The 20856-nt window shown below is 38.9% G+C and overlaps 2 protein-coding genes across 10 annotated transcripts in view; one reads left to right on the top strand and one right to left on the bottom strand.

The window, feature by feature from the left end:
• Positions 1-207: 207 nt before the first annotated feature.
• YARS2 (tyrosyl-tRNA synthetase 2) lies at positions 208-14112 on the top strand. 2 transcript variants are annotated; one of them, XR_003791084.1, is made up of 6 exons: positions 208-1034; positions 1888-2055; positions 7410-7565; positions 7876-8046; positions 8653-8930; positions 13005-14112. XR_003791084.1 is itself a non-coding variant. In XM_029205114.1 (5 exons), the coding sequence occupies exons 1-5, from the start codon at positions 253-255 to the stop codon at positions 8810-8812; spliced, it is 1437 nt and encodes a 478-aa protein (XP_029060947.1). In that variant the 5' UTR covers positions 208-252; the 3' UTR covers positions 8813-8976. The 2 variants fall into 2 exon arrangements, 1 of the variants encoding a protein (XP_029060947.1); XM_029205114.1 differs by lacking the exon at positions 13005-14112 and having other exon boundaries at positions 8653-8976.
• DNM1L (dynamin 1 like) overlaps positions 11632-20856 on the bottom strand; it is a 59990-nt gene continuing 50765 nt past the window's right edge. For 3 of the 8 annotated variants that reach the window (XM_029205106.1, XM_029205111.1, XM_029205110.1), the window contains 10 exons: positions 20663-20818; positions 20326-20415; positions 18884-18976; positions 16140-16196; positions 15387-15464; positions 15054-15086; positions 12745-12921; positions 12477-12586; positions 12188-12347; positions 11642-11894 (listed from right to left, as the gene is read on the bottom strand). In XM_029205106.1, coding sequence (XP_029060939.1) covers positions 11838-11894; positions 12188-12347; positions 12477-12586; positions 12745-12921; positions 15054-15086; positions 15387-15464; positions 16140-16196; positions 18884-18976; positions 20326-20415; positions 20663-20818 — 1011 coding nt within the window. In that variant the 3' untranslated portion in view covers positions 11642-11837. Of the gene's footprint in view, positions 11895-12187; positions 12348-12476; positions 12587-12744; positions 12922-15053; positions 15087-15386; positions 15465-16139; positions 16197-18883; positions 18977-20325; positions 20416-20662; positions 20819-20856 lie in introns of all 8 variants that reach the window. The other 5 variants (XM_029205108.1, XM_029205112.1, XM_029205109.1 and 2 more) reach the window with 3 other exon arrangements.

Raw genomic sequence — 20856 nt, 5'->3', positions numbered from 1 at the left:
TCATAAACATAGCCATGTTACGGATGAGGAAATTAAGTTTTAGTGTACTTAAGGTGACCAGACTTTAAGCGGTAACTACACCCAGGTAGTCAGAACTCCAAGGCTGCGGAGCTCCGTACCTAACCGCCCCGCCCGACGTGGGCATGCGCAGAAAAAAAACCCAAGTAAATTCTGTAGGAATTGTAGGAGGCGGGCACTGAGGGGTGTGGTGGGCCTCTAAGATCCCAGCATTCCCTTCGTGCCGCTACTAACATGGCGGCGCCCATCTTGCGGTGCATTTCCCGTGGCCAGGGGCTTGGTACCCCAGGCCTGTCAGGAGTCTCACCCCTGGGGCTGCGTGAGGCCCACTCGGGCGCTCAGGGGTTGCTGGCGATGCAGAAGGCTCGGGGTCTGTTCAAGGAGTTCTTCCCTGAGAGGGGTACGAAGACAGAGCTCCCAGAGCTCTTCGACCGTGGCACGGCGGGCAGTTTTCCCCAGACCATCTACTGCGGCTTCGACCCCACGGCCGACTCGCTTCACGTGGGGCATCTGCTGGCGCTGTTGGGCCTGTTTCACTTCCAGCGAGCGGGCCACAACGTGATCGCCCTGGTGGGCGGCGCCACGGCGCGCCTGGGAGACCCAAGCGGCCGTACCAAGGAGCGCGAGGCGCTGGAAGCAGAGCGCGTGCAAAGCAACGCGCGCGCCCTGCGCCAAGGGCTCAAAACCTTGGCGGCTAATCACCAGCAGCTCTTCGCTAATGGGCGGACCTGGGGCAGCTTCACCGTGCTGGACAACTCGGCGTGGTACCAGAAGCAGGACCTGGTGGACTTCCTAGCGGCAGTGGGCGGCCATTTCCGCATGGGCACGCTACTAAGCCGGCTGAGCGTGCAGACTCGGCTCAAGAGCTCCGAAGGCATGAGTTTGGCCGAGTTTCTATACCAGGTGCTCCAGGCCTATGATTTCTACTACCTGTTCCAGCATTATAGATGCCGGGTCCAGCTGGGTGGATCTGATCAGCTGGGCAATATCATGTCCGGATACGAGTTCATCCATAAGTAAGCGCCTTTAGACCTGGAGAAATCCTAGACCAAATAATTTACACACGAATAGCCTGTGTTGCATTGTTAGCATTGTGGAATGACGCCCTTCGTTCCTGCCCTTGTTGGTTCTATCTCCATTAAGGGTCCGTAATGGGATTAATTTAATATCACTGGCTAATGAGAACTAAAGGGCTGAAGTAATGGTATTAGGTATGGGACATATTATAGATCTAGCTCTGCAGGAAATAGACCCTCCTAGTCAGGATTCGGATTATGTGTTTGCTGCTTTTAAGAAGCTTCTTCTGTGTTTCTGATTTGAAAGACTGCTTGTCTTCACTTATAACCTGAACGTGACTGGGCCTCTTTGAGTAGTCTCTGCTTTGCTCCGCACCTTCCGTGAAGCTAAGTGTTAGTCATTGGTTGGCATCTCAAAAAATTTTTTTCAGCACCAAATATTTGGCGAATAATGTAGATTTCAGTGGCACTTTCTTGAGGGAGATGAACTACAGGACTAGCTCATGTGCTACTGATTTTTAAAATCCCTTTAAGACACCTCTTTTAGTGTCTCTACCTGACTCCTCTTTACCCAGTTTTCTCTCCCCTTCCTACCCAACCTTTAAAAATGTCTAGGCCCCAGTTATGCAGCACTTCCCCTTGGCTTGCCCAGAGTCACTGGTTCAATTGCAGCTCAGAATGACAAATGTCACAATAGAGTGCTGTGAAAGCAGTTAGATGGACAGGAATCCAGGTTTAGGAGGTCAAGGAGGTTTTCTTAGAGCAAGAAACCAGACTGAAATCTGAGAATGATTAGCAGAACCTACCACCACTTGAGCTTAAAGCACATAATAAAGTTCTTCTTTATGCATAGGTTGACTGGAGAAGATGTATTTGGAATCTCTGTTCCTCTAATTACAAGTACAACTGGAGCGAAACTGGGAAAGTCTGCTGGCAATGCTGTGTGGCTAAACAGAGATAAGACATCTCCTTTTGAATTGTATCAATTTTTTGTCAGGCAGCAAGACGATTTGGTAGAAAGGTGAGTTCTTAATTGTGTGCTGAGAAAAATTAAGTTCATTAAAGCTCATGATAAATTTTAGCCATTGAATCTCTCTGTACCCTTCATTGTTTTTTTGTTTTGTTTTAACGTAGATTCTATTTAAGGCTAGTACATCACAGAACATTGTAGTTAAACACTTTTTGTTGGTTAAAGCAGAAAACCACTGTGGGTGCTAGAAAACTTAGAGCCAAGTTTGTGATCTACGTCTAGCAGGTTCTTAGGACATTATTGCTTGCATATTCTAGTTTTTTACTCCTTTCATCTTAAATTTGACTTTTATTTCACCTTTGTCTCTAAAGTTCCTTTTCTTTAACATAAAAGAAGATCCTTTTGAAGGTCCTTTTTTAAAGTGATTTTCTTATTAATTCACAATATCTTAAACTCTTAGAAGAATATAAATTAATGAGAAATACACCACAACAAAGGAGTGAATTTTTCAAAAAAATATCATTTGACATAACTATCATCAAAATAACTTAGGAATAATTCTTAAAATTTTTTAAATGTATAATACTTGCCTGCAGAACATTGAAAACCACTATTGAGCAAAAATAAAGAACGCTACATGAATGGAGAGTTCTCTTGGAGGGTAAACGCTTGAGGATTGCCAGAGGTGACCAAAAGTGGGATTTGGATGTGTGCATAACAGTTGGTATATAGGGTAGGAAGGCCCAGGAGGCAAGAATTAAACAAGATGAGGGCCTGGAGCGAGAGTTCAGTCCATTTGGGGGACCACTTGCCTGAAACTAATTTCAGGAGTGTCTCTTTAAGGAGGCCAGTGATGCTCAGTGAGGCCAGCTGCCTGGGGCTATAGCCTAGATAGAAATTCCAAAGAATATTATGTTGGAGAGCCCTTTGTTTAATCTCTGGAGAGGTAAAGTGGGTCAGAGTCAGTAATGTCTGGCGATCCAAAGGGAACGAGAATAAATTCAGTGAGGAAAGAGATTTGGGAGTTGCCCAAAGGAGTCCCGTGTAAGTATTAATGACTGTGAAGGCGTATCTGGAGGCCCCAGGAGAAGGGGGCAGTGGCCAGTGAAATCAGCCTGCCAGTGGGAGCATGGTTGGTCTCCCCAGCGAATATGTCCCCATCTGGATATCCTCCATTGTTTGGTTTGGGAGCAGAGAATAGTCGTCTATCACAACTTTGGCTGCTGCTGAGGAGATGGGAAGTCCCCTCAATTAAGCCCAAACTGTTAAGGCATTAATTCCTTGGTGACCCAAGGTTGTGTAGGCCCATTTTTCAAGCTGATAGGAAGGGTCTGTGCTGGGCAGTGTGGTGGCTTAGTGAGGGAATCTGCAGTACTGTTGAAAATGGCTTCCAGCATAGAGCAGGTAGTCTGAGCAGAAACATAAGACTTAACAATGATAGGAATTGGGGACTCCTTCCATGTCTGGGCCAAATGGGCTTGTCTTATATGAGAAAATTGTCCCTTAGCCATTGGCCAGACGAAACCGCGAGGCCATTAGCAATAACCCAGGAGTCTGTGAAAATATGGATCTGCCAGAGGCCTCTTTAAGGTTCCCTAAGGGCTAAGTGAACAGCTACAAGTTCTGCCAATGGGGCTGAGCCGGGACTGCCTTCTTCAATTAGAGAGGTGCCTGAGACCGGGGGAATGCTACAGCCCTCCAGCAAGCTGCAGTGCATACATGGTGGTGCTGCCATTGGTGAAGAATATGGATTCCCTGTCCGTCTCAGACAGTTGGTCCCAACGGGCTCCCCAAGCAGCCAGAGGAAAAGGAAGGAGCTGATCATGAGGGAAGCTACACCCTCCTATAATTTTTTTTTTGATTTTTCAGATATATAATTATAACTCTGAATCATAATATAGTTTTCCCTACTTTTTATTTATTTATTTATTTTTGGCTGTGTTGTGTCTTTGTTGCTGTGCATGGGCTTTCTGTAGTTGTGGCGAGCGGGGGATACTGGGATCTCTTCGTTGTGGTGCATGGGCTTCTCATTGTGGTGGCTTCTCTTGTTGTGGAGCACGGGCTCTAGGCGCATGGGCTTCAGTAGTTGTGGCACGTGGGCTCAGTAGTTGTGGCTCCCGGGCTCTAGAGCGCAGTCTCAGTAGTTGTGGTGCACAGGCTTAGCTGCTCCCTGGCATGTGGGATCTTCCCGGACCAGGGCTCAAACCCGTGTCCCCTGCATTGGCAGGTGGATTCTTAACCACTGCGCCACCAGGGAAGCCCCCTCCTGTGATTTTTAAAGGCTTTCACATCAAGGTTAGCCCTCTCCTGAAGGTACCATTTTCATTTTACCAAGGAGGCATCAGTTGTGGTGTTAAGCTTCTGCCAGAGGCATCTCTAACCCAGGGCGTTAGGGAGTAGTATTGATTGGGGGCCAGTTAGGGCCTCAGTTTCTAAAAGAACCCTGTAGAATCCTTTGGGGTTAGGCACTTAATCCAAAACCCCATAGGAAATCAGGTAGACTTATGTTTGGTCCAGAGACTCCAAGGGGGCATAGTCAGATATGGTCAAGCACTGACTTGGAATGTGGAGCCAGGTGGGACTAAAGGTAGGGCTCGTTGGACTGCCTGCTGGGCAGCTTCCAAAACACATTGTTGTGCCTCGCCCCAGTGGAAGGTGGCAGACTTGCATGTGATTGTGATTGTGGCAAAGAATTAGTGAGCGGTGAGGGCGTTGCCTCCAGAACATGAAAAGGCCTGGTACCTGTTATATCTGAGTACAGTGGTGGTTTAATGAGTAATTTCCTCCATGCACAGGAACACTGTCAGTGCTCTCCAGTGCCTTTTGAATGGTTTTGACAGTCCCAGTAAGATGTAGGAGCACTACCCCGTCATTAGAGGGAGCATTTTGTAAAAAGAATTCTCTGGACTCAGGGTCAAATGGGACTTCTTCAGGGTTAGAATGAAGAGGGGGTCACTTGAGTGAGTCTGGTCATAGAAGTGATAAACCCACTGGACCATGCCACTTTTGCACAGCAGGAGACAGGCCTAATCTCATGTTTTCCATTCATTGTGAGCCTCGGAATGTTGGTACTCAGCGACACTAAGCAACATCCAGGAAGCATCCATAGGAGTTCTGTGTTATCAAGTAGCTGGTGTACCTCCTCAGGGGTCTTACGAGGCATTGGCACAAGATGTTCAGGACATTTATATTTGTCCATTGTTTAGCAACATCATACCAGGTACTGGACCCACAATATCCCATCGAATTTGGGGGACAGAGAGTGACAGCAAGCCTCGACTGTATTTCCCCTTTTGCTCTGCCAATAGTTTCCTGTTACAAGGCTGTTCCATTCATCCAGGTTAGGAAGTGTAATCCCATTATGACCCACCAGTCCCAGGGGAAGGTCTCCCTCCTTCTTACCTGTGAGAATTATTCTTTCCTCTTGCCTTTAGCTCAGAGCCTCAGCTTGGGCAGTGATAATAGCCTTGGGGTCCATTCCACCCTCATTAGCTTTCCTTGGCCTTGAGATGTGGAGGACCTTCATGTACATTAGTACTCAATCAACGTCTGTATAATTTGTGGTCTGATCATCTCATTAGACCATATGGCCTTGATCACTGATCACACTGCTCTGTGGAGATCATTGAATTATGGCAGCAGTGACCTTTGGGGATGGATACCGCTGGCAGCACAGCAGAGGCAATATGCAAAAGGCATAGAATGATAGACCTCCAGCATGCATTGCTGTCCTCCCAAATGGTGTTGCCCACCTGGGTTAGCCAGTTAGTAAACTAGTCAAAGCTAAAGGGAAATCATGCAGTCCTGCCAACTATGCCATTGCCAGTTGTTGTGTGGGCCTCAGCCTGTTGGTAGTGATACCATGAGCTAGAAATGCCTGGGGGTGCTCACCTCGGTCCATACTATGTAGGAGCCCTCACAGACATTTCCCGGGCCAGAGCCAACCTTGTGGCTGGACCAGTGCTGTGGTCCTTATGATTGTAAGAGACAGCTCAGCAATAATCATCAGGGAACTTTAAAAAAAGATTTGTTACTTACAGTTTCTGAAGGGCACATGGCACTACAGGGGCCACACAGTGAGTCAAGGATGGGGAAGGAGGGAGCATGGGCCCGGAGCTCTGTCCTTATTGGGGTGCCTAGGATTTCGCAGGTTCACTCTTCACTGGCTAATTTAAAACGTAGAGTGAGAATTAGGGAGTGGGAAAGGTGAAGAGGGGTCACTCAAGCAGTCAGTTATCTCAGCTACCCAGGGCTTTCTGAAAGGGGACTTTCATGAGTGGAGGCAGCCTGGTTCCTTATCTGGTTGGTTTGGTACTAGCTGTGTCATACATTTGGCAGTATGCTTATTCGAGATCGATGTCTTTGAAATGGATACCTTGGCATTAAGCAATCAAAAGCTTAATGTCAAGCACTTACATTACAGGTATAGAACCACTTGGAAAAATATGTGGCTCTGCTTACTCAGGTCAAATACTTATGACTTGTGATCAGCAGTCCCTCCCCCGGGCACGTCCCTAACGGATGAGTGCACATGTGCACACCATCAACCACTGCCCAAGAGTAGGAACAACACGAATATCCACACTAGAATAAATACATTACAAAGCATTCATAACATGGAATGTGTACTCAGCAGCTGTACACACAGCAACATGGGTGAATCACCAACATAATGATGTGCCAGAGTAACCAAAAGATGTATATTCTGTATGATTCTGTTTATATAAAGTCTAAAAAGAGGCAAAACTAAGTGATGCTGTTTAGGGAGGCATATTGAGATGGTAAAAATATAAAAACAAGGAAGTAATTACCATGAAAAGTCCAAAGAGTGGTTACCTTGGAGGGGTGAGGGGATTTGGGTAGGAGCAGTGTTGTACACCTAGACGGGTGATAGTTACACAGCTTTTTGCTTTATGATTCATTAAACTATGTCTGTTGTTTGTGTATTTCTCTGTGCTTTTCACCAAAGATAAGATTTTAAAAGATGATACATATAAAATATTTGTCAGTTTTTAAATTACACAGTTTTTATTTATGAGTACATACACAGAAAACAAAAATATAAAAACATGCTTGGGAAGGATGCCTACAAATTTAGATTAGTGGTTGTCTCTGGGGCAAGAAGGAGAATATATCTGAGGTGGATGGGGCCCTCATCTATATCTATACTATTTTATGACTTTTTTAAAAAGGAAGGATTTGAAACAAAGATGGCAAAATAGTAACATCTTCAGTCAGGGTGGTGTGTGTATTATTGTCATTTTCAGTACATTTCTGTATGTTATATTTCATAATTAAAAATAAGTTCTAAAGTAAGCAGGATGTCCTTTAAAGGGTAAGGGAGCTGGAGATAAAAATTAGGTATGTTATATAAATCTAACGGGATTTTTTTTTTTGTCCCAAAGGTACCTGAAGCTCTTCACTTTTCTGCCCCTTCCAGAGATTGACCACATAATGCAGCTGCATGTCAAAGAGCCAGAAAAGCGGGGTCCTCAGAAACGACTTGCTACAGAAGTAACAAAGCTTGTTCATGGACAAGAAGGGCTGGACTCTGCTAAAAGGTGGCCTCTTAGAATAATGAACACTTGATTAATTAGTTAAGAGACTGGAGGACATCTGGAGCCAATGTTTTAGTCATCTTTTACCACTAACAAGGACTGTCAGCGTTAACTGCTTTAAAGTACTAGCCTACATTTACTAGAAAGAAAGATTATCCTGAATTAAGCTTATAAATTATACAAGATCAATGTTGCTGTTTGAAAAACTTTCCATCTGGAACATAATGGGTACTTCATAACTGGTTTTTGGGTGTTAGAACACATGTCTAAGTAAGCACTTAACATGATGTGGCTCTCAAAATGTGTTTTTCAGGTGTACACAAGCCCTTTATCATAGCAGCATAGAGGCACTGGAGGTCATGTCTGATCAAGAGTTAAAAGAACTGTTTAAAGAAGCTTCATTTTCTGAATTAGTTCTTGACCCTGGAACAAGTGTCCTAGATACGTGCCGCAAAGCAAATGCCATTCCAGGTGGTCCCCGAGGGTAAGATTGTTTAACTTTTAGGTTCACAGTTATAATTCACAACCTGTGTTTCTAGAGGTGGTGTTTTTCCTGATAATGGCATCTCATTCCTTGTAGAAGTTAAGTCTGAGAATCAAGTGAAAACTGAGTACTTACTGCTGAAAATACCTTAAATTTTCTTTAAAATCTAGTATTACTATACTCTCTCTAATTAGTCTAACCTGGTCAGTTTTTTCTCCAGCATTGGAAAAGGCTTACGTTTAAGTGACCACTATTGTATAAATACACTGGGATCAGTCAGCTTAGGGATGGTCACAATTTGAGAAGATCACAGGAACAGAGGCCCTAAGTAAACAGATTCACACACCCCTCTCACATTCAGTCTGTATCCTCTTTATTCTGGGGAGTAGTGGGGTTGCCCAACCTATTTAAAATATTAGTTGAATTTCTCCTTTAGAACGTTAAAGGGGAGGCAGAATCTAATAAACATGAAGATAACAATTCAGTGCTAAATGGTTTCAATAGGAGAGCCTTTGAAATTTAAATGAAATAATGATGTATCTGTATTATTGGGAGCGGTCAACAGTGATTAGATTTATCTAGTTACTGAACATTTTTATTTTTCAGGTATCGGATGATAACAGAAGGTGGAGTCAGTATAAATCACAGACAAGTAACAAATCCTGAGAGTGTTTTAGTTGTTGGACAACATATTCTTAAGAATGGGCTTTCGTTACTTAAAATAGGAAAAAGGAACTTCTACATTATAAAATGGCTTCAGCTATGATGAAAACTCCTTCCAGTGGTTCAAACTTATCCATCATTCATTCTCAAGATGTACGAATTTATACCTTCACTTATGCAACTCAAAGACAAAGAATGGAGTGTACTCTAGGCCTCACAGTGTGAGTAATTTCATTATTTATATAGGTTGGTTAAGTTTGTGTAATAGTGGGATATTTTATTTCCTGATCCTTAAACATTAAGGACTACCACAGAAAAGCATGATTTCTAGAGTTAATCTCTATTTTAATAATTATGCTTTATGAAAAACTAAATGCTGTCTTTCCTATCCTGTCCTTGCTGTTTTGGAGATGAGGAGGAACAATGAAAAAGAGGTAGTATAAGTAATTGTGGATACTTTTATATCAGGGGTGTATCTCATTAGAGGTTTTTTGTTGTTTAGGAAGCAAATACAGCTCTCCGTAAAAAGGGAGAAAAGTTAGAGGAAGCCGTAGCTGGCATTAGAAATTACAGTAGAAATAGTTTCTTTTCAAGGAAAAGAAAAGTCAGTACTTGATTTTTAAGAAAGTTTCTAATTCAGTTTTCCAGTCCCTTGACTGTGTTTCCAAATTAAATTTACTCATAGCCTTGTTTTCTAAAATTCAGTAAAAAAAAGGTAGCAATGTCTTATAAATTTATCAACTTTTAAATTAGTTTTAAGTTTCAACTTATGTCCCCAAGCAGATTGCAGCTTGAGATGAACTGAAAAGTTAAGTAACCAACAAGATAAAATAGAGGCAAAATATATACACTAAATATCTAATCATTTGAGAATATCAAAAGACATTCCAGTAAGGGAAGTTTTCAGGTCAAATTTAAAGGATTTGGAATCAAGACTTAGTTAAATTAAGCTCTACATTCTTTAGGCAAGTTGATTCTCCAGAACTATTTCCAACATCTGAAATATCGAAGGTAATAGCACCCCTATTTCCCCTGAGCATCAAGTGAAGCACAAACATAAACACAAAATGGTTTGCAATCAGATGTGTTCTAGAAAAATCTTACAGGCAGCAAAGCATGGCTTTAGAGTTCAAATTCTAGCTATTTACTACCTGGATTACTTGGAGCAAGTCATTATCTCCATATGCAAAAAATGGAGATGTAATAATACCTCAGTCAATTATGAAAATCTAAAAAGAAGAAAGTCATAAAACTTTCATACAGTATAAGCTGTACTGCTATGTTCCAAAGTAGATTTATATGTTAAAAAAGCTATAGTTTATCTAAACCTTCTTCTGGGAGTAAAGTTAGGAAGAATTCATTTATTGACAAACTTTAATGTCACTTCATACCAGCAAGTTTATTTACATAGTAAGAACATACAGGTATCCATTATAAATGTCAGAGATCATCTCTGCATTTCAGAACTTTACTCAGTTTAAGTGTCAACAAAAGGAGGTTTTCTCTTTGCATACCTCTTGTCTCTGTTTTTCTTTGTACACGGTGTATAGTACTAGCAAGTGCATTATCATAGCAGGTAATGTTTTCAATTTGAAATTTGCTGGAGCAAGGTGCATTGTAAGTTTTCTTCCCCCCTTACAAATTAAAAAAGCTAGACTAGAATGGAAGTCATCTGATCTATCTGAAACAAGTAAATCATGGATGGCTATAATTTCAAAACTGAGGTTTAATAATGGCAGAGTGATTTTAAAGTATGCTAATAAACATTCTGGAAGCATGTATTCTATGAAGATGGTACTGCTAAGTATAAGTAGTACCATATCATATCAGACTGAATCTGTTTTTTTATGTTTGAGATCAGTTGCTGAGTCTCTTGTCTCTTAGTACAGTAAATGGGTGCCATTAGCCAAGAGTAACAGACATATTCATATGTTCCTGCCAATAGTCCTTCATAAATGTCGTAACTTAAAAATAGACTTTAATATCTGTAATATGTAATTTATCATTTTAAAACTTATAATGTAATTCATATCAAGAATCACCTGGGGAATTTTGGTAAAATGTGTATATGTTCTAAACCTTACTCCCAACCCCTGAAAGCCTTTAGGAGTATGTGTGTGTGTCAGGATGTTTTTCCTTAAATAATAAAGCCCCACCATTACTTCCTATTCTAATGTACTTTGTTGGTGTGAAGCAAAAGTAACTATTAACAACTAATAGGAAGAAGATACACTTAAAATCACCACAGTATTTGGTTTTAAGTCCCACCTCCAAGTGAATCTTGAAGCATGGTCTGAGGGCTCCAATTTAAAAATGTATCTGAATTATTACTATTATATTTGAAAACCAAGGGGAATTTATTAGGACTTCTGAAAACTAAAAGGAAAGATGGTCATTACCAAGTCTTACTAGATAATCAAGGCTAGATGTTCTTAATGCAGGAAAACATAACTCATGCTTCCAGGTTTAAGTAAGATCAAAGATAGTGTAATTTTTAACGCACCAGGGGAATGTGGATCCAGAAGTGGAAGGACTGTAGCTACACATTATGCACATCACATCATTGTCAATGTTACAGATCCTCTCGTGTGTTCAGCTTTCTTACAAACACATCAAAGGTTTCAGAGAAGCTCAATAAAACTAAATCAAAGAACAGGTGGAATAGTGACTGACTACTGAGTAACTTGTCAACCCACCTCTTTCAAAGCCAGTTCGGTTTAAATAATAGTGCATGCATTATAGTCGTATGACATGGTGTCTTGGTGCATTCTTCCTGAAGGGCTATGGCAGCAGCTTTAAGACTACTAGCAGATTACACAGGTCATCTTATCCACAGACAAACTGCTTGTACAACTAGAACTATTAACAGTTCTTTTTAAGTTCAGATGAAACTGTCACAAGATAGACGATGTATTTTATATATACTAGGAAATTTTAGAAACAGCCATTTATTATTTGGATTAAATGTGTGATTCGTTCTGCAATACAGAGTATAATTTTCAGTTTATAGCCAGTCTTCACATGAGCAGATTCATACCATTGCAATACACAGGAGTTCATAAATAAAATTCTACTCAAGTAGGCAGTAACTAGCAAGTCAGTGAAGTCTCAGTATTACATAGTTCTCTTCACCAAAGATGAGTCTCTCGGATTTCAGCAATAATTTGACTGGCTCCTTGTAATGCCTGCATTAAAGAAAATTGTAAAAATTATAAATGCTTAAGTTATAATAACAAGGAATATCAAAGAAAGAATCTGAATTAATGTGGGATAACCTCTCCACTTTACATGTGGTTGATTTATACTAACCAGTGTCTTCTCTGAAATTTGAATCTAATCAAGTGCCAACAGAAAAAAAGATTAGCCATCATACAAAGACTATATATATGTATCTCCAAGGATCAGGATGCATTTTAAACAATAAATGTTTATACCTACAACCCAAGTAAGAAAATTCAAAAAAATTCACAGTAATTACCTTCAGCATATCAGCTGCTTCTTTCCTGCGCTGTGCCATGTCCTCGGATTCAGTCAGAAGATCATCCAATAAGGATGATTTATACAGCTGTCCTACTAACTCACTCTGAAGAGTATCTTTTACATGATTAACCAAAAAATGCATTACTGCCTTTGGCACACTGCAAAACAATCAGATAATCCATTTGATTTAGAATAAAAACGTAAATTTTTAAAAATATTTGTATTTTCAAAACAGATTATGAAATCATCTCGCAGTATTCTAGTCTGATTTATATAACAGTACTAACCTGTCTTGAATATTCTTTCTGACAATAAGAAAATAAGATTTGATGAGTCGTTCAATAACTTCACAGTCTCGCTGTTCACGGGCAGATAGTTTTCGTGCAACAGGTACTGGCTAAGTGGGGTGAGGGGGAGAAAAAAGTTACTTTTGTGCCATTTTGAAATGACAACATTTAACATTCAATAAGTTTTTGAGACTTCAGTTCCTTTTGTCTTTTAAAGTGTTTTCCTGGTAATTTGGTTATTTGTCCTCAAGCAAATTCTGCAGCTTACCACATCCAGCAAATTCACAGCATGGCCTTTTTGTGGACTGGCTGGCATAATTGGAATTGGTTTTGATTTTTCCTCAGCTAGTAACTCCTCAGCTTTTGAAGTTTTCAGCATTCCTCTCCAGTTGCCTGTTGTTGGTTCTTGAACACTATCTCCAACCCCACCACCTCCAGATGCAACCTGAAAAAACATATTCCAAAACCTATACCAACCATATCAAACTGATACTAACTAAACAAAGTTAATTTAATTTCCTTTGACAGCAGTCAAGGAGAATACACATCCAGTAACCACCTGGAGTTTAATCTATTCAGAGAGATGGCAGGGTCAGAAAGAGATGATGGGTGGCATGTATAACTGGAACCCTGAGCTGTCTAAATAAGAGGTTCGGACTTCCCTGGTGGTGCAATGGTTAAGAATCCACCTGCCAATGCAGGGGACACGGGTTCGAGCCCTGGTCCAGGAAGATCCCACATGCCGCGAAGCAACTAAGCCTGTGCGCCACAACTACTGAGCCTGAGCTCTAGAGCCCGCAAGCCACAACTACTGAGACCTCATGCCACAACTACTGAAGCCCATGATGCCTAGAGCCTGTGCTCCACAACAAAGAGAAGCCACCGCAGTGAGAAGGCCGTGCACTGCAACGAAGAGTAGCCCCCACTCGCTGCAACTAGAGAAAGCCCACACGCAGCAATGAAGACACAACACAGCCCCAAAAAAGTGTATTTGTAAAGAAAATAAAGAATGGCAGAAGTAACACTGTGGTTTATAAATAAATAAATAAGAGGTTCTGTTGTAAACTGTTTGCAAGGCCTCAGCCAGTATATTTTAAATTCCTTTTTTATTATTTGCTAACTTCTCAAAATTTTTCCTCTTCTCCAACTCCTCTAACACTAGAGATTGTGTAAAATGTAGAAGCTGCCCTTTAAAATAGGACTGCTCATTAAAAGCACAAGAAAAACCAGAACTGCTATTCACATTATTTCTTCAAAGTAACTTTAAACACTGTTGAACTATGATCTCTCTGAAAGGTCAATGAACTCATTCTCCAAAACTTAAGACTTTATATATTTCTCAAATCAGTTTATGTTCCTAATAGTCAATACCATAGGATAAAAGTAGAAATCCTTTACTTGAGAAAGGATCTACTGAAAAAAATCTAGTGCTACCATTAATCACAAGTGCTCTTGCACCTTCTTTTTTAGGATATCTGTTAGTCTTGATTTCTAAAAGAAAAATAACTGTTTAGGATAATGGGGAAAACAGTAATTCATCAACATTTAAGAGATGTTTTTAGATGTTCTTTAAGATTTTACAATCTAAAATGGAGATAAAATGGCATCCAGAATTATAGATAGAAATAAAAATGGCTTATATAAATTTAACAGAGGAGTATTACAGCAATTGTTAAAAAATGTTTTGGGTATCATTCTGAATCAAAACACTGGAAAAAATTTGTCTCTAAAATGTAGTTAAGATAATGTATATCAATATACAAGTAGTATATTTATACATTACTTTTAAAATGAGTGTATTTTTAAATGCGTGTTAACTATACGTGAATGATAGATCATATGAAATCTTAAGGAAAGTGAGCAAATTCAGAGTGATACCAGGAGTTAAATAAAAAGCAATGATTTAGATGGTTCTCTTAAGACCTTAGCACAGTGGGCTGAGAGAAGATAAGACATTTATAAGGTTTTATTTGAGGTTCAGAATCTTAAACCTGGACAATAAGTAAGGAAGGGAGCTAAATGGCAAAAAAAAAAAAGCTAAAAATAACGGATCTGAATAACTTACAGATTAATTTTTTTAAAGGTTATCAAGAATTGGCAACAGTCTCAAACTCTCACAGTCCCCGTTTGTTCTGAATTTGCTTAAGCTGTTGAGGCAGATGTTAAACTACTAAATATATTTAGGGTGAAAAGAGCAAACTGAATGAAAGCATAAGAAAGAAGCCCTAGAGGATTCTCCATTAGCACTGCACAGATCTCAGAACCTTTAAAGAGGAAAAGTCCAAAAGTACAGTTTCCATCTCCAGAATTTTAATTCTGTACCAAAATATTAAATTCAACACTATTCTTGAAGGTAATAGAAAACAGTGGGAAAGGCTGTTGTTACTATTTAAAACAATGTTGAAACTAGAATTAATACCATCTTAGAAGTTAGTTAGATAAGAGAAACATTAAAAACATAACACAGACAACAAGAGATAGATGCCACTGTTACAAACAAGTTCTTCAGTGGTTTTGAAGACAGTGTTTTGGTGAGAACCAAAGGTACCAACGTTTTCATTCTGAAGCAAGACTCACATTTTTAGTTTCTCTTCTGCTGTCCTGAATTAACTGTTAAAAGATACGTTAAAACATGCAGTTTAACAAGCAAAATTTAAATACTCATGGCTTGAAAATTTCCTCTTTAAATTCTTTTTCTGTGTGCATCGTCTATATTGCAAGCAAAAGCATGTCAACAATAATTTATTTTATGAAGTATACATTGTTAAATGATTTTAAATTTCTATTAGACTAAAATTTGACCTTAGCACAATATCCCATATTAATATTCTGCTGTTCCGTGTACTGTTTCCAGATGATTATGTTGCACCAAACTAGGCATGCAGGCTTAGATTAAGAATCAGAACAGACCTTGCCATCAGCCTCAGCAGAAGCAGCAGGGGAGGGCTCCTGGGAGGCAGGTGCCAAAGCACTTGGAACTTTAGAAGACTAAAGGCAAAAAATGCAGGGAAAAAAATCAAGGATGCCAAAAATGCATTCAGAAACATTCTATAAATATGAATTTTCCCCTCTGTATAATAACATGAAAAACAAAAGTAATGGGACATAAAATTAATGTTTATTTTGCCTTATTTCCTGTACTATTGTCACCTTTGTTTAAGGCTTTCTTCAGATGAATTCCTAAGAAAAATCCAAATCCAAAAACTTCATTTTGATTTTTGGAAGTTGATAAGATCTTTTCTGGTAAAGAATTCAAGGTAACAGATTTTTACACAAAAATTTTAATATCTGCAACTATTACAGGTAACTAAAACCTGGTATGTACATAATGTCATCTTCCCTCTCCAAAAAAACCTTCTTGTTATAATAAAGTCATTAGTCATTTCAACTAATTTTACAAAGTTGATAAAGTCATTGAATTTCTGTTAAAGCCTTGATACTTAAAATCCACCTTTAAGCATTTATTCCTATGTATTCAAAATATTTTATCTTTAAATTACTCAAAGCCTATTTTCAAACTTGCATACCTTTACTCAAACAATGAAATAGTGCCAATGGAATATTAAAGTGAGAAGAAAAAATTACTCCTAGAACTGAGTAATATTCTGAGGCTTACCAGTCCATCTTTGCATATTGGGAATATGCTTTAAAAACATTTTTTACCTTGTCTCGTGATACAGCTGAAGGTAATTCTCTTGCTAGCCTGTTTCTCCTTTGTTCCTATAAAACACAACCAAGCAGAAGATTCATGATTATCAGAACACAGAAATGTAAGCCTACTTTAAAAAAATGTTCAGCTTAATTGAAAAGTGTGAATAACTTACAGTATATCCTCTCACTGTTGGGACTCATGCCATAATTATATTTTAAAACAAACAAATCATTTAACCCAATGCTTCTCAATCTTTTTTTCTGCCCCAACACACCTGAGGGATATAATACAACGTCAGTAACATTGGCTTCCTGTACCAGGGGTTCTCAAGCGGACCAACATCATCTCTGCCTTTCCCACCAAGTTAAGAATCACTGATTTACTGTTCCCACATCAAAGTGTACATAAGCCTTCAGCATACCATATAGAATTTGAAGTACACAGATCACAGAAAAATTAAGTAAGCAAAACCTTTAAAAATCATTCTAACCTGCACACATTTGTGTTAAATTCACACACAAAACCATAAGAAATATCTATAAGAGTGTTCTGTTTTCTTTATCCTTAACTATCTCCAGGAAATAAATGTAATGTTGAAAACTGACAGTCCTTTCTCTAACCTGGCTAATTTTACAGACTGATCACCTGCCCACTCTTCTAATCTGCTAATATTAGCAATGTAATTCTGATACTGAGCTAAAGCAACTGTAATTTCAAATTAATAGGTACTGAACACCTACTGTATGTCAAGCACCATGATAGGTGCAAGACTATGAAAATATAGAAAGATGTAGGTATTAATAGTGGCTCTTGAGAGAGCCAATAGTGGCTCTTCAGGCAGCATCAAATACAGTAGGAAAGTTATTTACATTAAATGAAGTCAAAATGCTCCTGAGCAGAAAGCATTTCATGAACACTCAAACTTGCAAAAAGGTGTAAAATTAACAAAGCTTCACAATGATGTTTCTGGGTAAGAAAATTTTTTAACAGAAATTTTACCCACTTTTCATTTATCCAGTGATAAAAAAAATAGCAGATAATAAAAATATATGGATTTTAACAATCTTCAGAATAAAAAGTTAGCATTTAAATATACATTTTGAAGAAGGACACAAAGCAAAAGGCAGAGGAATCTAGAGACTAGAAATTCTCACCCTAGTCTGTTACCAACCATTTATGACCTTAGCTGGCCCTGGAGACCTGGCTTACTTGCTTTGTTAACTGTATGGGTTACCAACTCTTAACCCCCGGTTTCCTAGTCTATTAACATTACCCTCATAGGGTTGCTATAAAGATTAAATGAGAATATCCGCATAAAGTTCTTTGACACATAGTCTTAAAACCAGAGACATTCATTTGTAAGAAAAATACTGATCTGAAATCATATCATAAATGACCTTGTCAGTATTAGAAAAACTGTTCCACACACAAATTTTCCATGAAGGCTTCAATGTTACAAGAACTAACTCCTATCTTAAGACAGTGTCTGCATGCTAATTTTTAACATAGTAACTATTATCTAGTCCACTTTCTGAGTGTTTTAAAGTGCCTTACTTATATGCATTTTGGAATTTTTTCTTTCTTCTTTTTTCTGGCCACACAGCTTGCAAGATCTTAGTTCCCCAGCCAGAGACTGAACCTGGGCCATGGCAATTCCCTGGAGTTTTTTCTGACAATAGGAGTCACCTCAACTATGTAGCTAAAAAACAGTTCCCTGTACCTGTTACAGAGAAGATGCCCAGCAAAATAAGCACTAAAGTAACAGCTGTTATCATCTGTGGATCTCAGGTTCCTCATCTGTTTAACCAAAGGGTCCCTTCCAGTTTAAACCCAGGGTCCCTTCCAGTTCCCAAATTCCACGTTTACAATATTCTCCCTACCCATATGCATAAGAGGAAATTTGATACAGAAGGGACTCAGGTCTTACTGGACTATGGAATTGCAGAAAATTTTACGTTTTGGATCAAAGTGGCAGAGAAAAAACTGCATCCAGATAAATCACTCTATCCACCAGCCTTCGCTTATTATGCAACCTACAACGTTAGCCTCAAATGGAAAAAAAAAAAAAGGATCCATGAAATGCAGGAACCACAGTAATGGTGAAACAGTACTGTCTTTCCAAATTTACTATAATTTAGGTAATTCTTGGAATGTTTCCTTCACAGCTTTCAGAGTCAAATGAAAACAATTTTAAATATCCACTTTGGGCTTCCCTGGTGGCGCAGTGGTTGAGAGTCCGCCTGCCGATGCAGGGGACACAGGTTCATGCCCCGGTCCGGGAAGATCCCACATGCCGCGGAGTGGCTGGGCCCGTGAGCCATGGCCGCTGAGCCTGCGCATCCGGAGCCTGTGCTCCGCAACGGGAGAGGCCACAGCGGTGAGAGGCCCACGTACCACAGAAAAACAACAGCAACAACAAAAAAAACATCCACTTTGTTTTACATACTTCAGTCTAATAAACTGCAACAATAGTTACTGAAATGGAGCCAGGCAGTCCTTCAACACTAAAACAACGAGTCCCAGATCATTTCCGAGTTACAGTTTCACAAGCAGAAAATGAGAACAATGCCGCCAGGTGGTTTTGAGAATTAAATTTAAGAAAACAATGTAATGCCCTCAGCATACTTCTTAGCATATAACAGACAATAATATGGTGTATATATGTCTTATACTTATTCCTTGCCCAGTAAACTTGATATAACTGAGCTAAAACAGATTTTCTCTCAAAAAAAAGACAAATTCGAATTGTATTTACCTCTATATTATTGTTCATTAACCCACAAGCATCAGCAAAGTCCGGATGTTTTGTGTTGATATAAGCCAATTCAATTGCCACTAAGTTATGGACCTAGAAAAAAATAAAATTAGGCTATATACAAAATATGCCAACCTAATTTTGCTTAAGGAAACATATAAACTTATTAAACAGATAATTCTAAAAGACAGTACAGGAAACTGATGCCTAAATAAATACTTGATAATTATACTCCAACTGACAGAGTTTATACCAAATAACAATTTGCTCTATCTTCTGAATTATCTATATTTTAGCATTTAAGATTGCATTTCTGACACTGAAGTAGTTAGAAGTATTTGTTAGGGAAAAAAAAAAGTTATCTACCTGATGCATATCTAACTTCCAAGCAACTTTGCTATTAAAACCTTAGATCATCTACTATTCCATGTCAAAAGTTCAGATTCAACAATAAGAAAACATTTCATAATCAGATGTAAGTTAAAGATTTTAACTTTATTTGGGTAAAGGATACATTTAACGACCTGAGATAATGACTGATTAGCCTTAATTATGAAGCACCTAGTTTAAATATATGTGGTTCAATTGGGACAATTGGGACAATAATCAAAAAGGAAAGTTGAAATTAATTTCTCTAGCGTTGTAGAGAGATTAAACTAACTCCTTCATTTGCACTGTCCTTACAAATCTTAGGTATCAGAACAGCATTAAAAGATCAAGAACCAGTGAAAATTATTTATTTAAATGAAATTCCAATGATTCTGATATCAGTAGGTAGAGTCTGAGATCAGGCTAACCATGTTCTTACTCATTTCAATCTGGTGGTTATGCTTGCTAGGGAAACAACTAAGCAGCAGCACTTACATTCTATACTTCCAAGGATGGTTTTGTACTCTTTAAGTAAATGTCCATTGGGGCTCACCATCCGGAGCCAAAGACCCAAATGCACTTTTAGAGACCAGAAAGGAAAAAAAGAAACCAGCCAACAATTAGAGGCATACGGACAATTTCAAATGCTTATTCCATATTTCTGCCAATTTCAGGATTTTTATTTTTAAGGATAGCAACCATGATATTATGGTATTAGGTCATCAAACAAGGAAACTGTACAAATGGCCAAATTACCCTGATGTACATCAGAGTTAAAAAAAAAAAAAAAGAGCTTACTATATGAAGGCTCAGTTTACTGAGGCTAAAGATAAAACTAACTTTCCATTAAATCAGTGCTGCTATATAATAAAGCAAAACTACTCAGGCTAACAATGATTAAAATATGAAGAAAAATGCATTTTATACCAGAATTACTGAAGTTTCCTTTGAAATAAGACAAACTTGCTGCTTTTTCTTTTCAATACACTGGGAATCATTATGCCTAAATTCATAAAGCTGTACAAAATAACTTATTAACAGTGATTACAATGATTTATGAAATAATAGCTCACCATTTCATTTGTAACAGGCAACCGTTTACGAAGAAGACAAGTCACTACTTCAACTATGGCATCATGAAGTTTAGGGAACCGCAACAACTCCTATATGTGGTGGAAGAAACAGTCTGTTTTGTTTAAAGGAAAATTAAATAATCTCTGAAGTACTGAATCAGATTTGGACTGAATCAGATTTGGAAGCTACATTTAACTATACTATTTCAAATCACTTTTAAATAAGGGAACTACATTTTAACTTTTAGCCCATCTTCTATATTTCCTCCTTCCCCTTGAAACCACCACCTCATGTCTTTTACTACTTAATCTGAAACCTGTTACATTTCTCAATTACCTGTGTACTGTAATTGCTACAGTGCTGAATGATCCTTTGCATTTCTTCATGAACCAGTTCCACACAACGGAGGCTGGGCTCTTCCAGACGTTTGATTTGCCGTTTGACCAGTAACTCAAATGAAACTTCAGGCACAAACAAAGCAGGACGAGGACCCTAAAAAAATAAAACTATGAGCTCTTATTATAGCCACA

The sequence above is a fragment of the Monodon monoceros genome, unplaced genomic scaffold (genome assembly GCF_005190385.1).
Source record: "Monodon monoceros isolate NGI ecotype Baffin Bay Population unplaced genomic scaffold, NGI_Narwhal_1 Super_Scaffold_6, whole genome shotgun sequence".
Lineage (NCBI taxonomy): Eukaryota > Metazoa > Chordata > Mammalia > Artiodactyla > Monodontidae > Monodon > Monodon monoceros.
Note: the sequence above shows the minus strand (reverse complement) of the source record. Positions and strands in the feature narration are given on the sequence as shown.

Bases quoted from the DNA above. Each gene is read 5' to 3' on its own strand.
- YARS2 (XM_029205114.1), top strand. From the start codon at position 253: ATGGCGGCGCCCATCTTGCGGTGCATTTCCCGTGGCCAGGGGCTTGGT. The intron at 1,035-1,887 runs GTAAGCGCCTTT...CTTTATGCATAG, and splicing joins GGATACGAGTTCATCCATAA to GTTGACTGGAGAAGATGTAT. The intron at 8,047-8,652 runs GTAAGATTGTTT...TTTATTTTTCAG, and splicing joins ATTCCAGGTGGTCCCCGAGG to GTATCGGATGATAACAGAAG.